Here is an 18,347-nt window from a genome sequence, read left to right as displayed (position 1 = left end):
AGCATGGTTACCCCCACTTTTGGCCTGTTTCGAAGTGTGTGTCAATGTGTTTTTACTGTGTCACTGGGATCCTGCTGGTCAGGACCCCAGTGCTCATAGTTTATGGCCTAATGTGTATGTCTGTATAGTGCTTGACTGTGTCACTGAGGCTCTGCTCATCAGAACCTCAGTGCTTATGCTCTTTCTGCTTTTAAATTTGTCTCTGTAGGCCAGTGACTTCATTTACCAATTTCAATTGGCACACTGGACCCCCTTATAAGTCCCTAGTATATGGTACCTAGGAACCCAGGGCATTGGGGTTCCAGGAGATCCTTATGGGCTGCAGCATTTCTTTTGCCACCCATAAGGAGCTCAGACAAACCCTTTCACAGGGCTGCCACTGCAGCCTGCGTGTAATTACGCACACGTTATTTCACAGCCATTTTCACTGCACTTAAGTAACTTATAGGTCACCTATATGTCTAACCTTCACTTGCTGAAGGTTAGGTGCAAGGTTACTAAGTGTGAGGGCACCCTTGCACTAGCAAAGTTGCCCCCACATAGTTCAGGGCCATTTCCTGGGGCTGTGTGAGTGTTGGGACACCATTACGCATGTGCACTACATATAGGTCAATACCTATATGTAGCTTCACAATGGTAACTCCGAATATGGCCATGTAAGGTGTCTAAGATCATAGAATTGTCCCCCCCCCCATTCCAAATCAGGTATTTGGGAGCCAATTCCATGCATCCTGGGGGCTCCACTATGGACCCCAGTACTGCCAAACCAGCTCTCTGAGGCTTGCACCTCAGCTACAGCTGCTGCCACCTCACAGACAGGGCTCTGCCCGCCTGGGGTCTGAGCAGCTCAGTGCCAGGAAGGCAGAACAAAGCATTTCATCTGAAAGCAGGGTGTTACACCCTCTCCCTTTGGAAATAGGTGTTACAGGCTGGGGAGGGGTAGCCTCCCCCATCCTCTGGAAATGCTTTGAAGGGCACAGATGGTGCCCTCCTTGCATAAGCCAGTCTACACTGGTTCAGGGACCCTTTGTCCCCTGCTCTAGGGGCAAAACTGGACAAAGGAAAGGGGAGTGACCACTCCCCTGTCCATCATCACCCTAGGGGTGGTGCCCAGAGCTCCTCTAGTGTGTCCCAGACTTCAGCCATCTTGCTTTGCAAGGTGTGGGGGCACTCTGGAGGGCTTTTAGTGGCCAGTGCCAGCAGGTGATGTCAGAGACCCCTCCTGATAGGTCCTTACCTGATAAGGTAGCCAATCCCCCTTTCAGGGCTATTTAGGGGTTCTCCTGTGGGTTCCCTTCAGATTCTACTTTCAAGTGATTTCCAGCAGGAATCCTCTGCAAATACTACTTGATCCTCTGACCACGGATCAACCGCAGGCTGCTCCAGGAACCGCTTTAACAGCAACAAAGTATCCACAAGGGATACTTTTCTTCTGCAACTTCAGCTCCAGCCAGCAACTGCAAGTTTCCATAGTGTGAACGCTCTGGAGACTCCCGGTCTTCATCCTGCACCAGAAGGGCCAAAGAAATCTCCTGTGGGTTGACTGAGTCACTCCCCTGCTTAGGCAGGCACCTTCCAAGTCGACGACCGGTACTCCAGGACTCCTCTTACAGCGACGGGCGTGCTCCTAGAAACACAGAGGGTGGACTAAAGATAGACTGTCCTGAGGTCCTGCTGACGCAATTTGGAGGAGGTAAGACCTTGCCTTCCCAGAGAGCAAGAGTACCCCTGTGCACCGCGTCTTCTTCACCTCCTGAGGCCTCTGTGCACTATTTGCAAAATTCCTTTGTGCACGGCCCGGCCCAGGTCCCCAGCACTCTATCCTGTGATGCTCAACTCACTGAGTTGACCTCTGGTGGCGTGGGACCCTTCTTTGTAGTGCTGCACCAATCGCTTTTTGCACCTCCTTTGTCCCTGTGTCCTGGGACTTCCGTGGGTGCTGCCTGGCATCCTGAGGACTCTCTAAAGTACTGAGAGCCCCTCTTCCTCCTCACACAGATCTGAGGCCCCCAGGTCCCTCCTGGGTCCAGCCAGCGCCATTTTGACGCAAAACACACATTTGTCGTAATCAAAGCTTGTTGGCGACTTCCAACATGAAATCACATCTGTATCCATCTTCACGTCGTGGGACATCTTTTGCATCACACAGGAACCCGCTGGCATCTTCCTAGGGTGCATTCCTGCAGCCTTCGTCCAACAGAGGACTCTTCTTTTGCACTCTCTTCTGGGTTGGGAGGAGCTCCTGTCCTCCCTGGAACTTCTTTTGACTTCTGGACTTGGTCCCCTCCTTTTGCAGGCCTTCAGGTCCAGGAATCCAGCAGTTGTTGTTTGCAGACTTGGTTGGTTACTGCAATAATCCATATCACCAGTTGTAGTGTGTCCTAAGGAAACATGCAGTACTTTACTCCTGCTTTTCTGGGCTCTGGGGTGGGGTAATTTACTTACCTTTATTGTATTCTTACTCTCCTAGCGATTCTGCACACACTACACGTGTCTAGGGGGAATTCGTGATTCGCATTCCACTTTTTTAGTATATGGTTTGTGTTGCCCCTAGACCTATTTTCTCCCATTTCATTCTATAGGATTTCCTATTGTTTGCACTATCCTATGTCTAATTACTTACCTTATTTTTGTGTCTAGTGTATACATTGTGTATAATACTTACCTCCAGAAGGAGTATTGCCTCTAAGATATTTTTGGTACTGTGTCACCCAAATAAACTACCTTTATTTTTGGTAACACTGAGTATTGTCTTTACTTTTGTTTAAGTACTTTGTAACTATAAGTGGTATTGCATGAGCTTTGCATGTCTCCTAGTTCAGCCTAAGCTGCTCTGCTCTAGCTACCTCTATCAGCCTAACCTGCAAGAACACTACTTCACTAATAAGCGATAACTGGACCTGGTATAAGGTGTAAGTACTCAAGGTACCCACTACAAACCAGGCCAGCCTCCTACACCAGCAAGGGGAATGTCAATGGGCTAGAGCCCTGATACTCAAAGTACAGCCGGGGGGCGCATGCAGCCCTGCTGACCTTTACATGTGGCCCTCTGGTGTACAGCAGCGCTCTGCTGTTGTTTACTCAGATAGATGCTATCAATAAAAAATATGTTAAAGAAACAGGCTAGTGTTTATTTAAAGGCTAATTTGTGTTAAAGAAAGGAAGTAACTGTTAAGTCCTGCATCCCTTAACTTTGGGAGCATCTTCATTCTTAAAGCCAGCTTGCAGCGAAGTGTAAACATATGATTAAGTCTCTTCAAAATTGAAAAAGTGTATTTAATTCACACGCAGAATCTTTTCAGTTTAATACATCAGATTATATCAGCGTATTGAGAAGTATTGTTTTAAAAGTGATGGTTTTCAAATATGAATTTAGAAACATCAATTCTTCCCCCTACCCTGACGACAATGCCAATAGTAAAATGTGGCAAGTAGGTTGCCATGTGCACTCTTAAGATGACCTGGGTTCCTATTAAAAAACATTATAGTTTTTTAAATCAAACATAGGAGAATGTTTTGTACACTGGACATCCTGAAGTCATGTATTTTTTTTAGGTCACCTTTATGTGATAACGAAGGGAAAAGAAATAAAAGTATTGCCTAGAATCACACAATTTGGTAAAGTGGGGAAGCCTGGATTAATCCCAGGTTTTCTGGTTTCACACTGTGCAATTCAGCAACTACATGTATATGCTTTGCTTCCCCTACACACACCTTACCATCAATGCCCCCCCACATCCCAATCCCCGGCCTGACCACACCCCACTAGCATCAATGCGGCCCTCGGACACATCACAGACCACACCTTTTGGCCCCTGGGAAAATGTTTGTGAGTACCCATGGGCTAGAGTGATGAGAAACTCTCTGAACTGCTGAGGTACTACCACCCTCCTGGTTGCACCAGGCCTGAGTGCTCTCTGGCCTCAGTGAACAAGAGTCCATCGTCCCAATAAACCCTGTGGGCACCACTGACAGTACACTTTTCTTCCTGTGCAGCTTGCTGCCTCAGGCCTTCAAGAATAGGTCAGGTTCTCTGCCCCTGGCACAGATCCTCCGTCATCGCACCCCAACTATGGAAGATTATCAACAGCTCTTTCGAGTCTGCCACCTTTCCAGAGAGCTGGAAACACGCCGAGATCAACGCCCTCCTCAAATAACCCAAGACCGGCCCAAAGGACCTCAAGAACTTCCGGCCTATCTCCCTGCTCTGCTTCCCGGCAAAAGACATCGAGAAGGCTGTCAACAGACAACTAACTCGCTTCCTCGGAGAACTGCATCCCGTACCCTTCCCAATCCGGATTCCGCAGCAACCTCAGTACCGAAACCACCCTCGTCGCCGCCACCGCCGAGATCAGAACCATACTGGACAACGGTGAAACCGCAGCCCTCATCCCCCTGGACCTCTCGGCCATGTTCGACACCATCTGCCACCACGCCCTACGCTCACTCCTCAGCAATGCAGGAATCTGCGACGGAGCCCTGGACTGGGTCACCTCCTATCTCCCTGGCAGAACCCAGAGAGTCCGCCTCCTCCCATTCTGCTCAGAGGCCACCAAAATCATCTGCGGCGTACCCCAGGGTTAGTCCCTCAGTCCGACCCTCTTCAAAATCTACATGGCCCCGCTCGCTAACATTTCCCGATTCCCTCAACCTCATCTTATACGCAGACTACACCCAGCTGATTCTCTCCCTCACCAAGGACTCCGCCAAGGCCTACCTCCACGAAGGAATGAAGGCGATCGTCGAATGGATGAAGAGCAGCTGCCTCAAACTCAATTCCGACAAGACGGAAGTCCTCATCTTTGGCTCCACCCCCTCCGCATGAGATGACTTCTGGTGGCCTGCCACTCTCGGAGCCGCTCTGACTCCTCCTGCTCCAACACCCTCCACATGCTCTGAAAGATCTACAAATGGATACCCACCGAAACCAGAAGAACAGTCACCCAAGCCCTCGTAGGCAGCAAACTGAACTACGGCAATGCCCTCTATGCAGAAACCACGGCCAAACTCCAGAAGAGGCTGCAACGCATCCAGAACGCCTCCGCACGCCTCATCCTGAACATCCCCCGCCACTGCCACATCACAGACCACCTGAGAAACCTGCAGTGGCTCCCAGTCAACAAGAGAATCACCTTCAAACTCCTCACCCACGCTTCCAAAGCACTGCGCAACACTGGACCAGAATACCTCAACAGACTGCTCTCCTTCTAAATCCCGACCCGGCATCTACGCTCCGCCGACCTCGCCCTCGCAACCGTCCCACACGTCCACAGAACTGCAACTGGCGGTAGATCATTCTCGCACCTCACTGCCAAAATACGGAACATTCTTCCCACCCACCTGCGCCAGACCAAAGACCTCCTTACCTTCAGGAAACTTCTCATGACCTGGCTGTTCAAGCAGTAGCAGCACTTCTCCAGCCCCCTTTTCTCCTCCTCCCCCCTCCTCAGCACCTTGAGACCCTCATGGGTGAGTAGTGCGCTTTACAAATTCATGATTGATTGATCCTCCCTAGAGGACCTTCCTGGGCCCTAGAGCTCTGGGTGGTAAGGCCCAAGCTCTGCGGGTTTGGTTCCCTCTGGGAATGGAAAGTCTTCTTCCTGGGAAAAGGGGTTCTGACTTGTGATCCAGTGTTACTGCCTTTTCTCTTGAAAGGCTGGTCCACTATTTCAGGATCCAACTCTCCTTTTTCTCTCTGAAGTTTAGTCTTCACACAGGCCCATTCTGGGATCCTAAGCATGGCTGCATGGTTCTTCAGTTCTTCTTCAGCCCAGGGGGAATGCTCCAGGTCATTTCCAAGCAGGCAATATACTGGGATGGATGAGGACACAACCACTTCTTTCTGTCCTACTACTCTCCCCACAATCAAAGTTTGCCATAGCCGTAGGATGGAACTTTGTCTCATTGTCAGCATTGGTGACAGGATAAGACTTCTCTACCAGCTACTGACTTGTGGACCAAGTACTGGGTTACCATGGTAACACTAGCTCCTGTGTCTTTTTAGGGCTTCAACCTTCTCATTAATCAAAGGGTGCTGCCTGTATTTTTGCATATTACTTGACCAGGCAGCACAGGATAATTCTATCCCTCCCGGAGTGGCCAATGTTGCCTCTGTGGGATCACTGACATGGTCAGGCCACAGCTCTGATCCCATCTGGAGATTAGCAACTGTATTTACTGCAGGTTGGCTTGAGGCATTCCTTTTGTTTTTACACCTAGGCTGTCCGGTTTGGTGCCCTCTATTCTTGAAATCATAGCACCAAACCTTGTTGAGATCAAAGTTCTTTCCTTTGTACCCACCCCTTGACTGTGAAGAGTCTCTGGACCAACCCTTCTGTGCAGATGTTTGGGGACCTTGAGAAGACCTCATTTTTGTTTTGGTCCCCATCTTTCCCTTCCGGTGAGGGGTCTTTTTGGCCTCTTTCTTTTGGTCTCCCCCACCAATGGTAGTTTTGATTACCCTTGTTTTGACCCAGTGGTCTGCCTTCCTTCCCAACTCTTGAGGGGAAAGTGTACCTTGATCTACCAGGTATTGATGTAGCCTCTCATTGTAACAATTACCCAGCAGATGCTCTTCCATGAATAGGTTATATAGCCCATCATAATCTTGTGCCTTGTTACAGCTAACCAGCCACTCAGCATTTTTTCCGAATAGTCCACAAACTAAACCCAAGTTTGTCTGTGGGTTTTTCGAGCCTCCCTGAACTTTATGCGGTACTCTTCAGTTGAAAATCCAATGCCCTCAATCAGGGTACCCTTCACAGGTTCATAGGATTTAGAATCTGCCTCATTCAGTGTCAGGAGCCTATCCATGCACTTTCCTCAGAATAATTCCCACAACAGTGTGCCCCAGTGTTTTTTCTTAATTTCCCATCCAATGCAGACTCTTTCAAAGGTAGAAAACCATTTCACTATATCATCCCCTTCTGTGAAGGGAGGGACAACTCCTTTTGGGAGTTTAAGACTGAAAGATCTCTCTTTCATTACTGGGATGCTGCCATCAGAGATGAGTCCTGGGCCCAAACCTTTTCTATTTGTTTCAGATTGCAATAGCTGACTCTCTAAGGCCAGTCTTTTGGTCAGCCTGGCTAAAACCAGACCTTCTTCTGTTATGCTAGGGTAAGAGGAGCTACCGTCATCCCTATTGTCCACAAGGTTTTCCTTTCCATCAGAGACTTAATTATCTACTTCCGCTGTGGAATGGGCTTTCTCGTGCTGAGCTACCAGAAATCTAAGCTGGTCAACTTTAGCAGGTTTTCCAGTAGGAATTTGGTACAGCTTGCAGAGCTTCCTTAACTGGGCATAGCTATATGCCTGGTAAGGGGCCAGGTCAAGCTCCTGCCTCTGGTTCTCTGAATCTGACATGTTTACTTTACTAAAGTCGGGACCTTTTTATAAATTTTGGAACCCCTTTCTGGATAAGGCCAACTAAAGTAAGGCCTTTTTAGTTCTAACTACTGTTGTAGGGACCTAACCAGGCCCTAGCAGCTAGTTTAAAATTTTGCAAAAAAAAATAGCCAATTGAAAAAATGCAGTTAAGCTGGAGACAATTTGGAGAGTTATTTGTGTGCTCGCAAATTGACAGAGTGGCATCAGCAAATGTAAAGTCTTTATCCCACCGCTGAGGCACCAAGTTTAGGAGGCTGACCCTCTATGTAGTGTGCAAAACCTGGCGCACACTGTGTAGAGGGTCCGGGCAACCACACGTTGGCTTACAGATGTAAAAACTAGACCACCTGGTGCACTATTTCCTATGGTGGCTTGGTCAAGCAGTTAGGCTAATCGTGGAGAAATGCAAAGCATTTGTTGTACTCACAGTATCAATAAATGAGACCACACACTCAAAAGAATAACTTGAGACCAATTTACAAAAATACTTCAGATTTTTATAAATTTTTAAGACCAAGATCATCAAAATTGAGTAAGTACTTTTTAAGTTATGAATTTTTAAAGTTTAGAAAATGTTTCAGTTCTGTGTTTAATTACGCACCATAGGAATCAATTGAGAAATAATTAAAAAATGCATACAAAATAAGGTAGTGCGTTCACCAATGCCTCCTTTTGCAGATAAGTCGAGGTCATCGGTGGGCCCTGTGGACCAGCTGAAGAAGTTTAGACGGCTCCCAGTTTTGGCGGGAGCAGCTGCAGAACATCATTAGAGCTGATGCAAGGCCACTGCGGGGGACCACTTGGTAAAGCACTGCACAGGTGGACTTACAGGTAAGTCCGGTGGGTCCCCTTGGAGTGTCAAAGTTGCAAGGGGTGGTGGACCCTTAGGGCACAACTGGATGTTCGGTGCAGGGCACAGGGCGGCCGGGTGCAGAGCGACTCAGTGAGGTAGGTCGCTTTGAGGGTCACTTGTAGGTCAGCAGGGGCACTCCAGTGGGAGGTCCTTATGTTTTCTGAAGTCCCTCGACTGGGGCTTCCTCCTGGTCCTTTTTCAGTCCGGAGTGGACTGTCCTCTGAGTGTCCGACGTGGACTGACCAGTACCTCGGGCTATTGCATGTTTCGGCCACTGAAGGTCGCAGTGCCACAAAACTTTCGTCCTCAGGGTCCGTTGGGTGAAATTTGGTCCAGCTGCGGCATCCGGTTCTTTGGTCAGCAGCTGGTCAGTGAACTCTACTTCACTGGTCTTCCGATCTTGGTTGCAGGAGAGTGATGCCTTTACTTTGAAGAGAGAGCTTCAGCGATTTTTAGAACAGTGGATGTCCTCTTGGGGTTTGCAGAGTATATCTGATGTGCAAGCAACCCCATAGTGGTGATTGTCGAGCTGTGTGCAGCAGGCAGGGTTTGGCACCTTCTTCTTTGTGCACCAGAGCTGCAGTTCTTGAGCCTTCTTTGTTCCTGGTCTTCTTTTGTCCTTGGAATCTGAATTTCTGGTTTAGGGCTGCCCACTAAATACTGTATTTAGTGGGCGTTTAGGGGAATACCTAGTAGTGACCAATGGGTGAGCTACCTTAGGGTGGCTAAACTCACTAAGTGACCACTTCCTGTGAGCAGAGATCACTTCTCTATCCCTGTTTGGCTATTTTCCTACCATGCATGATGGAGGAAAATTAAATGGAGGGGTCACCTCGCATGCAACACCTTAGGGGTGATGCGAGCTTGGGGCTGACCACTCCTCCTGTGCTATGTGTGTTTTCCCGCCAAAAGTGATAGTTTGCAGTGGGCGGCCATCTGCTGCTAGCAGCTGGCCTCTGAGTTGAATTTCAAAGGCGGTAAGCCCTTTGAAGCTCACTGGCAGAGCAGTGCACATTTCTGAGGAAGGAAGTGTAACACATCCACCCTGAAAAAGTTTTATTCTGGGACCCAGGGAGCAGGAGCTCTCACCCCAGGGTTGCAGGGTCTTGTCTGGTGGTGGCAGGTTGGTTGTGACTGGCCAGCGACCATGTCAGGATAGTTAGCTTTTGCATGGGGCACCTCTAAGGTGACCCCTGGGTACATTATGGAATAAATCCAATGCTGGTACCATTTTGGATTTATCATTTTGAGTTGTGTGATACCAAACAACCGAGGATTCAGAGTAGCCATCATGTAGCTGTGAAGCTTGTACTGACCAATGTCCAGCACATGCATTTACAATGGCTGGTCTGTTCACTTACTATGTCCTGGGTTTGGCAAGGACACAACAGGGGCATATTGCTCAAGCAGCTATGCCTACAGATACAATATCATGCACCCTGTCTTAGGGCTGGAAGGCCTGCCAGAGGGGTAACTTTCCTGTATTGCACGCAGTGTATAGTGGATAGGTCACACAGTGTGCCATGTCGGGTTTGCATTTTAGGATTGCACCAGGACACTCAGCCTGCAATGACAGTGCTGGGTGCCTCTGGATGCATGGCCCATGAGGGTGGCATAATCTGTGCTGCTGCCCTCAGGGGCCTAGCCTTAGTACCCCATGCCCTAGATACTTAAGTGCCATTTACTAGGGACTTAAAGTGGCAGCTAAAGGTGTTGTCAATTGTGCCAATGCCTCACAGCAGTTTTAGGGAAAGAGATCTGGCCCAGGGAACCTGGTTAGCAGGGTCCCTGGGCACTAACAACTTTGAGACCACATTAAATACCATGCACAAAATGGGGGCTAACCATGAAAAAGAAGCCTTTTCTCATAATCCTGAAATCAGCAGTTCTAGGGAAGTAACTGGGAAGACTATGGAGAATGAGAGGTGCCAGCCTTGCTATGAGCTGTGGCAGAACTCCCACCTTTCCTTATAATGGGACGTTCTGCAGTCTTTTGGCTAGGTTTGCTCGATATAAACAACCTATACATACTTACTTATAAGGGTACTCTTTAAGGAAAAGCCTTCAGGTTAATGTGTTAATCTATTAAGTTTTTCTTATTATAATGTGATGTAATGGCTTGATGCTTTGGGTTCACTGGGTGGTGACTGACAGAGTTTTCTGGGCTGGCCTTGTCATAACACCCTCTTCCTGATGGGATACATCCAATATACTCAATAAACTGTTACTAGATAACCACACTGTGTATGTATGTTCCTATAACTGAGCACTTCATAACAGACACCCTTCCGCTCAACTTGGTAGCTTATCCTAAACAGAAAGATCAGCATCCAGGATCTAAACAACATTACTGTATCCATCAGACCCACCTCATATTTGTTTTGATTTTAGAAAAAGAGTGACGATCCGCATCTCTAAAGAAACTTTACATCACAATCTAGTAAAGTTCAATTTTATTTCAGAAGCCAGCTCTCTCTCCAGTTATTCATTGACTGGGTATATATTTTTGATCCAGTACAACACACAATGCCTTTTTGGTTTGTGTTGTGCATATGCCACATACATACATGCATACAGAAAGGCCAACCTTTATAAACGTGTGCAATAGGGTATGTGATGAAATAACAAACCATTCAGCAATGTAGTTATGATAGAAAAAAAGTTTTATGGCCCAAATCAAAGTGTAATAAAATGAATAAGATTGTATTAAGAAATTGCTACTAGAATAAGAACACAGATGTGAGTTCAAAATGTGTGAAAGACACAAAACCGTTCTCTTAAGGGTCAGTGAAGAGGGCTTTCGAAGAAAGTTTGTGGGAAATATTAAAGGGCCTGATTTAGACATTGGCAGATGAGTTATTCCATCACAACGTTAACGCATATCCCGTCCGTTGAAATCTAAATCCCATAGGATAGGATATAGATTTCAGTGGACAGGATATGAGGCCCTAAATCATTAAAAATTGCAAAATGCCCTTATGGAACTTCTTAGTGCATATGTACCATGGGAGACCGATGTTCAAGTGCCAACAGCCAATGAAAGTTTTGGAGTAAGCCAGTAAAGGGTATTATCTTTGAACTAAGAATACATTTCTAAAATCAGTCCAGCGTCAAAGAGCTGAAGGCTGTATCTGTTGAGCTGCTGAGTGAGGGTTCTTTGTGTAAATGAGAACCTGACGAACTCTAGATATTTGAATGTGTTGTCCAATGGATGACATTGAGTGTGAGGTCACTGGATGCTACTTGATCCTTCGTTTGGTCTGTTCATCTTTTTGGTTCTCTGAATCTCAGGTTTGTGCAGGTGTTTAAAGATATGTGCCCTTCAGCCATCAATTCATAAACTCCCAACAAGTAGTAGTGTCTGTTTCAAATGCTACCAGATCTCTTGATTCCAAATCAAATTGTGAAGAATCTCTTTGTGTTCTGTCTCTTCAAATTGCCCTTTACCCTTCACAGCAGTTTTGACTCATAACCTCTTCAAATCATTTGAGAGGATTCATTCATCTTTAACGTATCAGCTACAACAGTTGTGAGGATTCCCTCACCTTAAACTTGTTAATGATATAACTGCAGAAAACATGTGTGAGGTTTGACAGTCAGAAAGGAAGATGCATCTCTTTCAGGTTGCATCTGCAAGTTAACCACCCTCCAGTATTCCTGAGGAGGTAATTTCCTTACTTTTTGAAGTCCCTGTTCACCACTAAAGCAATGGATTCCCTCAGAGTGTTCACAAGTCAGACAAAAGTATTTCCCTGATTGATGAACTGAGTTATTAATACCCACACCTGGTGCATCATGGTTCACACAATCCCTCCTTTCCAGTCAAAAGTGCCCAGAAAGGGATTGAGTCGGTCACAGGGGTTTCACACAGGTCTCCATTTTGAAGCTCTACATAGCCACACATCTAAGGTCGATGTTGCCTAATTGTGTACAAACATATGAAGTCTCTCTCTAACTTTGACTGGGGAGGAAGGCATTCAGTGTAGTAGCTTTGTTACTCTTGCCATTGCTTTGCCAGGAACCCTGGTATTTCTGCATACTATGCAAATGTTTTACCCATGATTAACGGGTAATGGTAACAAAGGCTAACAATGAAAATGAGTGGAGCACTTTAAAGAAGTGCTGGACCAGTCTGTGCCTCAATCCCCACCAGACATACAGCCAGCTAGAAAGGACTTACCAATCAACTGCAGCAGACTAACCAAGGATGAAATACAGCAAGCTATCAGACACCTAAGAAATGGGAATGCAGCATGACCTGACAACATTCCTGCATGTTTGGAAGGGTCTGATCTGAGAAGAGGAAAAGATGCCATCAGATTGGAAGGAGGGATATCTCATCCCCAACAAAGGTGACCTGAGTAACTTTGCAAACTACAGAGGGGTAACTCTTCTATCAACCCCAGGCAAAGGGTTCATAAGAGTCACCCTGAACAGAATGAAGAAACAAGTCGACACTCAGTTGCAATACAAGCAAGCTGGTGTCCGAAAAGATAGATCCTGCACAGACCAGATTCCAACACCGCTCATCATCACTGAGCAGTCGATGGATTAGAACCTACTCCTCTGTCAACTTCATTGAATATGAGAAGACATTTGACAGTGTGGACAGAGACCCTTTGAAACCCCCTCTGCCACTACGGTGTGCCTGATAAACTCGTAATCATCAGGTACTCTTACCAGGGAATGGACTGCAAGATAGTCCATGGAGCTCTACTCGCGGAAGCCTTCCAAGTGCGGACCGGCGTTGGCCAGGGTTGTTTGCTCTCACCTATTCTCTTCCTTCTGGCCATTGAATGGGTCATGTAGGTATCCACAGCAAGGAAAAGAAATTAGATCCAGTAGACATTTTGGATGCAGCTCGATGACCTGGACTTTGCAGACGACCTGGCCCTACTCTGATACCCATCTGCAGATGCTTGAGAAGACTGACAATGTGGCAGCCACATCAGGACAACTTGGCCTCAACATCCACAGGTGAAAAACCAAGATCCTGAAGGGTAACATGGCCAGCACAACTGCAGTCACTCTTGCAGGCAATGCAGTGGAAGAGGTTGAGGCCTTCACCTACCTGGGCAGTTTCATAGACAAGCTAGGCAGCACAGACTCCAACATCAAAGCAAGAAGTGGCAAAGCAAGGACTGCCTTAATTAAGCTAAAGAAAATCTGGCGCTCCCTGGATTTAAGGCTGCAAACCAAGTGCAGGCTTTTTAACACCAGTGTAAAATCGGTCCTTTGTATGCAGCAGAAACTTTGAGGACAACAGTGACCACCACCATCAAAGTCCAGATCTTCATCAACACCTGTCTGAGGAAAATCCTCCAAATCCACTGGCCAAACACCATAACCAATAATGACCTATGGCAGCAGACTTTCCAACTCTTTGCCCATGAAGTAATCATGAAAAGACACTGGGGCTGGATAGGTCACACCCTCTGCAAGCTCGCATCAAACACCACCAGGCAAGCTCTGATTAAGAATCGTCAAGTTAAAAAGAGGGAAGCCAAGAAACACCTGGCACCAAGGCCTTAAGGCTGACTGCAAGGTGACTGGAAAAGCCCAGAACAGAGATGGCTGGAGGGTCCTGGTTGATGGCCTATACCCCAGGAGGGGTTGTAGGCATAAGTAAGTAAATAAATATGCAAATGCACCAACCATGTATAGAGCTGTCTCCCTAGTTGTGTTTTCTGACCTCTCTGTCCAGAGGTTTTCCTCAAGCACTGTTGTAAACTGCCACTGTCATTGTCGAGACACATGCAGAGTGCCTGGGATGTCTGAGATCCTTGTGAGCAAATACTACCACTCTGATCTCCTCAATAACTTCAGCCGTTTGCTGAGATCTGTGACCATATGTCCTGCCTGTTACTAATTTCACCTTCTCTTGCCTCTTTACATGAGGCACTGTATCCATTCGTGGCATTTGAGGCATCCTCTGCAGTCTCATCTTTCTCTGTGATTGAGTACTGATCTTTCTTGACACAGCCTGAGATAAAGCGAATTCCTTTCTCTGGCCAGACAGTCATGTTGCAGAGAATGTCTGGTCTTAATAGGGCTCACGCCTTCTGGGTGGAGAAGGTGAAAAGACTCGCCGTCCCCCTCAATCAAGTCCTTAAAGGCATACAAAATACCTTTGAGTTAGTGCTGCAAGAAGGAGCTTGTAGGTGTGTGGGTACGTGTTACTAGTGCCAGCGACAGGAACTGATCCAACCGAGGTCAATAGGAGTATCTATGCCAGTGCTCCCATTGTCCTTGGTTTAATCCATTCCTGTCACAGCCCAGCCACACAAGTAGGTGAGCGTTTTTATTGGCACAGGTGGGACAGTGCTGGGTGGTAGGTATTTTGTGGATTCCTGTAGATTCCAGAAGTGTCCATCACAGGAAATGAAAGCAACATGTGTGATTCCAGGAAAAGTTTAAGGTTTGCAGAGCATTGTGGATAAGAAAACCTAATGGGATCCATGCAAGTCACACCATACTGGATTCCTCTAGATGTCTACTTTTCAAAAATGTACAGGTTGGCTAGGTTTCACTAGGTGCTGGCTGAGCTGGGGTCTAAAATCTGGAGATTCCCCCATCAGAAAAAGAGGGTCAGTTTTCAGTGAAAAATGTGATGTGTCCACATTGCGTTTTGGGCCATTTCCTGTTGCAGGCACTAGGCCTACCCATATAAATGAGGTACCATTTTTATCGGGAGACTTGGGGGGGAGTGCAGAGTGGAAGGAAATGTGTGGCTCCCCCCAGATCCCAGAACTTCTCATTACAGAAATATGAGGAAAACATGTTTTTTAGTTAAGGTTTGCAAGGGATTCTGGGTAAAAAAAAACATGGTGAGACCCACACAAGTCAGCCCACCCTGGATACCCCTTGATGTCTAGTTTTCAAAAATGTGCAGGCTGGCTAGGTTTCCCTATGTGTTGGCTTAGCTAGTGTCTAAAATTTAGAGCTATTCACATTGGGAATTAAAGGGACAGTTTTCAGTGGAAAAATGAGATGCGTCCATGTTGCATTTTGGGCAGTTTCCTGTCGCAGGCACTAGGTCTACCCACACAAGTGAGGCACCATTTTTATCGGGAGACTTGTGGGAGCAAAGAATAGTAGAACATTTGTTATTACCAATTGGATTTTGCTGCATTTGTGCCTTTCAATTGTAAACCAGTGTATATGGGTACCCACAAATTCAGAAATGTACAAATTACCACTGCTCCTAAACTCTATATCTTGTGCCCATTTCATAAATACATAAGTTTCCTTGATACCCATTTTTCACTCTGCCTATTTTGCGCTAAGAATTGGTCTATACTTGTACTCAGTGAAAAAACATTGTACAGTGCAGCTCAGTTGTTGGCTCTGGGTACCTTGGGTTTCTGGATAACCTACAAACCCTATATATCCCCGCAACCAGAAGGGTCTTTCGTACGTAATGGTATATTGCTTTTGTCAATCCATTGTGACAGTTACAGATGAAAATATTACAAAGGCCTGGTTTTTCCACCTCATTTTCAATATTTCTTTATTCCAACAGTGATTTTCCTTGGGAAAAACTTGAGGGATCTATAAATATGACCTATTGCTAAATTCAGAAATGTATAGCTTTTCTAGCTCACCCATGGGTTGCACACTTTTCCACCGCAAACTGGAAGTAGGTTGAAAGCACAAAAAATAGGACAAATAGGCTACCTCTTTAGCAAAATGCTAAAACTGTGGTACAAAATGTAGTTTTTTGATTCAGCGCTGCATGTTCCTGAAAGCTGGGACGATGGTGACTTTAGTACAGCAAACCATTTGTGGATGCCATTTTTAGAGAAAAAAAACAGACACTTTTATCTGGAGCATATTTTGCCTATTTTCTCAGTCCCCTCCAGGAGAATCCACAAACCCTAGGCACCTTTAGGATCCCCAGAATGTTGGAAAAAAGGACTCGTATTTGGCGTGGATACCTTATGTGTATAAAAGTTATGGAGGCTTAGCAGCAAAAGGGTTAAGGAAGAGGTGGTTCTTCAGGGCTTTTTGAAGGCGATGAGCAACAGTCATCAACCTATTTAGAGAAAGATAGTTTTGAAGTATTAGGACTTTGAAAATTCTCTGTCACCTTTTTATGTGTGTCATGATTAGAATGTGAACCAGGTGAGCCTGATAGCAAATAGGCATGTGGTGAAGGCATGTGGAAGCCCTTGTGGAGGCTGCACCATCTAGGTAATCGTAGGCACAAAAGAGGAACTTGAATTTGGTATGAGGTCTGATTAAGAGCCATTGAACACAAGGTACTTTTTTGAGCCATGATCAGGTAGGTGGCATCTTTCTGGATTGTTTGACGTTTTGTGAGATGGTACTGTGGTTTGCCTTCAGAGAGATGTTAGTTTAGTCACTTTTGAATTGCCTACAGTGTCGGCTACCTCTGTGCAGAGCTTGCAAGATTTTCACTCACTTACTGACAGATTTGGAAGAATGCCGGCATGGAGACCACAGATATGAGCCTTCATGCTGCAGTTTTCATTAAGGTAGACCCCCGAGCAGACACTTGAAGATGACGGGAGATGCTGGAAGGGGGCTGCTTGTAGCATGGCCTAGGACAGGGACCTCTGTCTTGGCCCCAATTTGCTTTCATTTCTTTCTGACTACTTATTTTTGGCTGGTAAGAAGTTGGACGTGTATGAGTGGATGTTAAGGCCAGTGCCTTGAGAATATTCAAGAAAGTGTACATATAAATATTAAAAAGTCTGGGTGGGTAGAGAAAGGCCCATTTAAGAAATCCAGGATTACAGTGTTAACTGCACGGTTTCACCACAGGTGGCGCCAGTTGCTCACTAACCACTCCTGCACTCACACCTGTGTACCCAACTCCCTCTGAAGTTCCAGGCGGCATTGTATTGAAATGTCTCGGAATGGGTTATTGACATATCAGCAGAAGGGCCACCTTCTCTGTCCAGGTGTACCTTGTGTAACCAACAGGAGACATGTTCAGAGTAGACCAGCCCAGAACATCTAAAGCTACTAGAGAGCGCCTTTCAGAGGATAAGGCGTGGATTGCTTTCAATTGGGTAGGGGCACGCGCTTTACTTGAGAAGCAGTGGATTAAAACAAACCTAGGAAGTGCGGGGGAGAAGGATTCCCACACGAATTGACATAATTATTCTGTCTTTTTTGTATCTCTCGCAGGAAGTACGAGCGTCTTTCCTCCCCTGGCTTTGGAAGAAAGCGTCCCCACAAGGGATGATGATAAAATCCAGCAAAATGTCCCTGAAGGTTGTCGAGGAGCACCAGCCCGAGGAGGAGGTCACCCCGGCTCTCGCGCCACTCGTCACCCAGGTGGTCGACTTTTCCTCCGATTACTTTGACCTGGATGTATATCGGCAGAATCTTCTCACCAAGAAGCTTGGGCAGGTGGTGCTCTTTGCCGACGTCACAGCAACCACAATGAATCTGCTTGACGGGTAGGTCATATTAACAATTTCTTTAAAGTTGATGCCTTTCCCAATTGGCCCTTATTATGAATGTACAAAGAAGCGCTGTTTTGTTAATCATGTGACCTGATAATTGAAAGGAATGTTTTATGAGGTCATCCATTGTGTCCTGGGTGACGCGTTTAAACTACCTCTGTCCCTCGGCCCCGCTTCACTGCGGAACGGAGCGTGTTACACATCTTCTTTAATGCACGGTTCTGTGAAGCGCAGGCTGGAAGGTCCCAGGTCATGGTTTTTGAAGGCCACGGGTTATATTTATTGTGTGTATTTCGGGCTTCTCTTTGATCGGATGGTGCTCAGGTGCATCTGGCTCTCCCGGCGGCAGAGACGTGTCTTCGGGTTGGAGTTTTGACCTCTGGTTAGTCCATGCAGTAAGACGTCCTGCGGGTACAAACGCATTTCCTTATGTGTTCTGTGTGTCCAGCGCTAGTGTTTCGTAGCTCTTGTGTACCACTAAAGCTTGGTACTAATACATCCTATATAAAACACAACGGCGGAAGCGCCCCGCGCTTTAATGGCTGCCAATGCCAACAAAGCAGCCCCTCTGTGTCCTGAGCCACGTTAAGCGTGAGTGTTACGCAGCACCAGCACCTGTCCGGCTTTTGCAAACTAGCGTGGTCTTCCCGAACTTGAAAGTTTGTTTG

At 46.6% G+C, this 18,347-nt stretch overlaps 1 protein-coding gene across 4 annotated transcripts in view; it reads left to right on the top strand.

Moving 5' to 3' along the window:
• HLCS (holocarboxylase synthetase) overlaps window positions 1-18,347 on the top strand; it is a 678,650-nt gene that overhangs the window by 292,425 nt on the left and 367,878 nt on the right. For all 4 annotated transcript variants that reach the window (XM_069202536.1, XM_069202535.1, XM_069202537.1 and 1 more), the window contains one exon: window positions 17,399-17,673. In XM_069202536.1, the coding sequence (XP_069058637.1) occupies window positions 17,399-17,673 (275 nt within the window). The remainder of the gene's footprint in view (window positions 1-17,398; window positions 17,674-18,347) is intronic.

Source organism: Pleurodeles waltl, chromosome 8 (assembly GCF_031143425.1).
Source record: "Pleurodeles waltl isolate 20211129_DDA chromosome 8, aPleWal1.hap1.20221129, whole genome shotgun sequence".
Classification (NCBI taxonomy): Eukaryota; Metazoa; Chordata; class Amphibia; order Caudata; family Salamandridae; genus Pleurodeles; species Pleurodeles waltl.
Note: the sequence above shows the minus strand (reverse complement) of the source record. Positions and strands in the feature narration are given on the sequence as shown.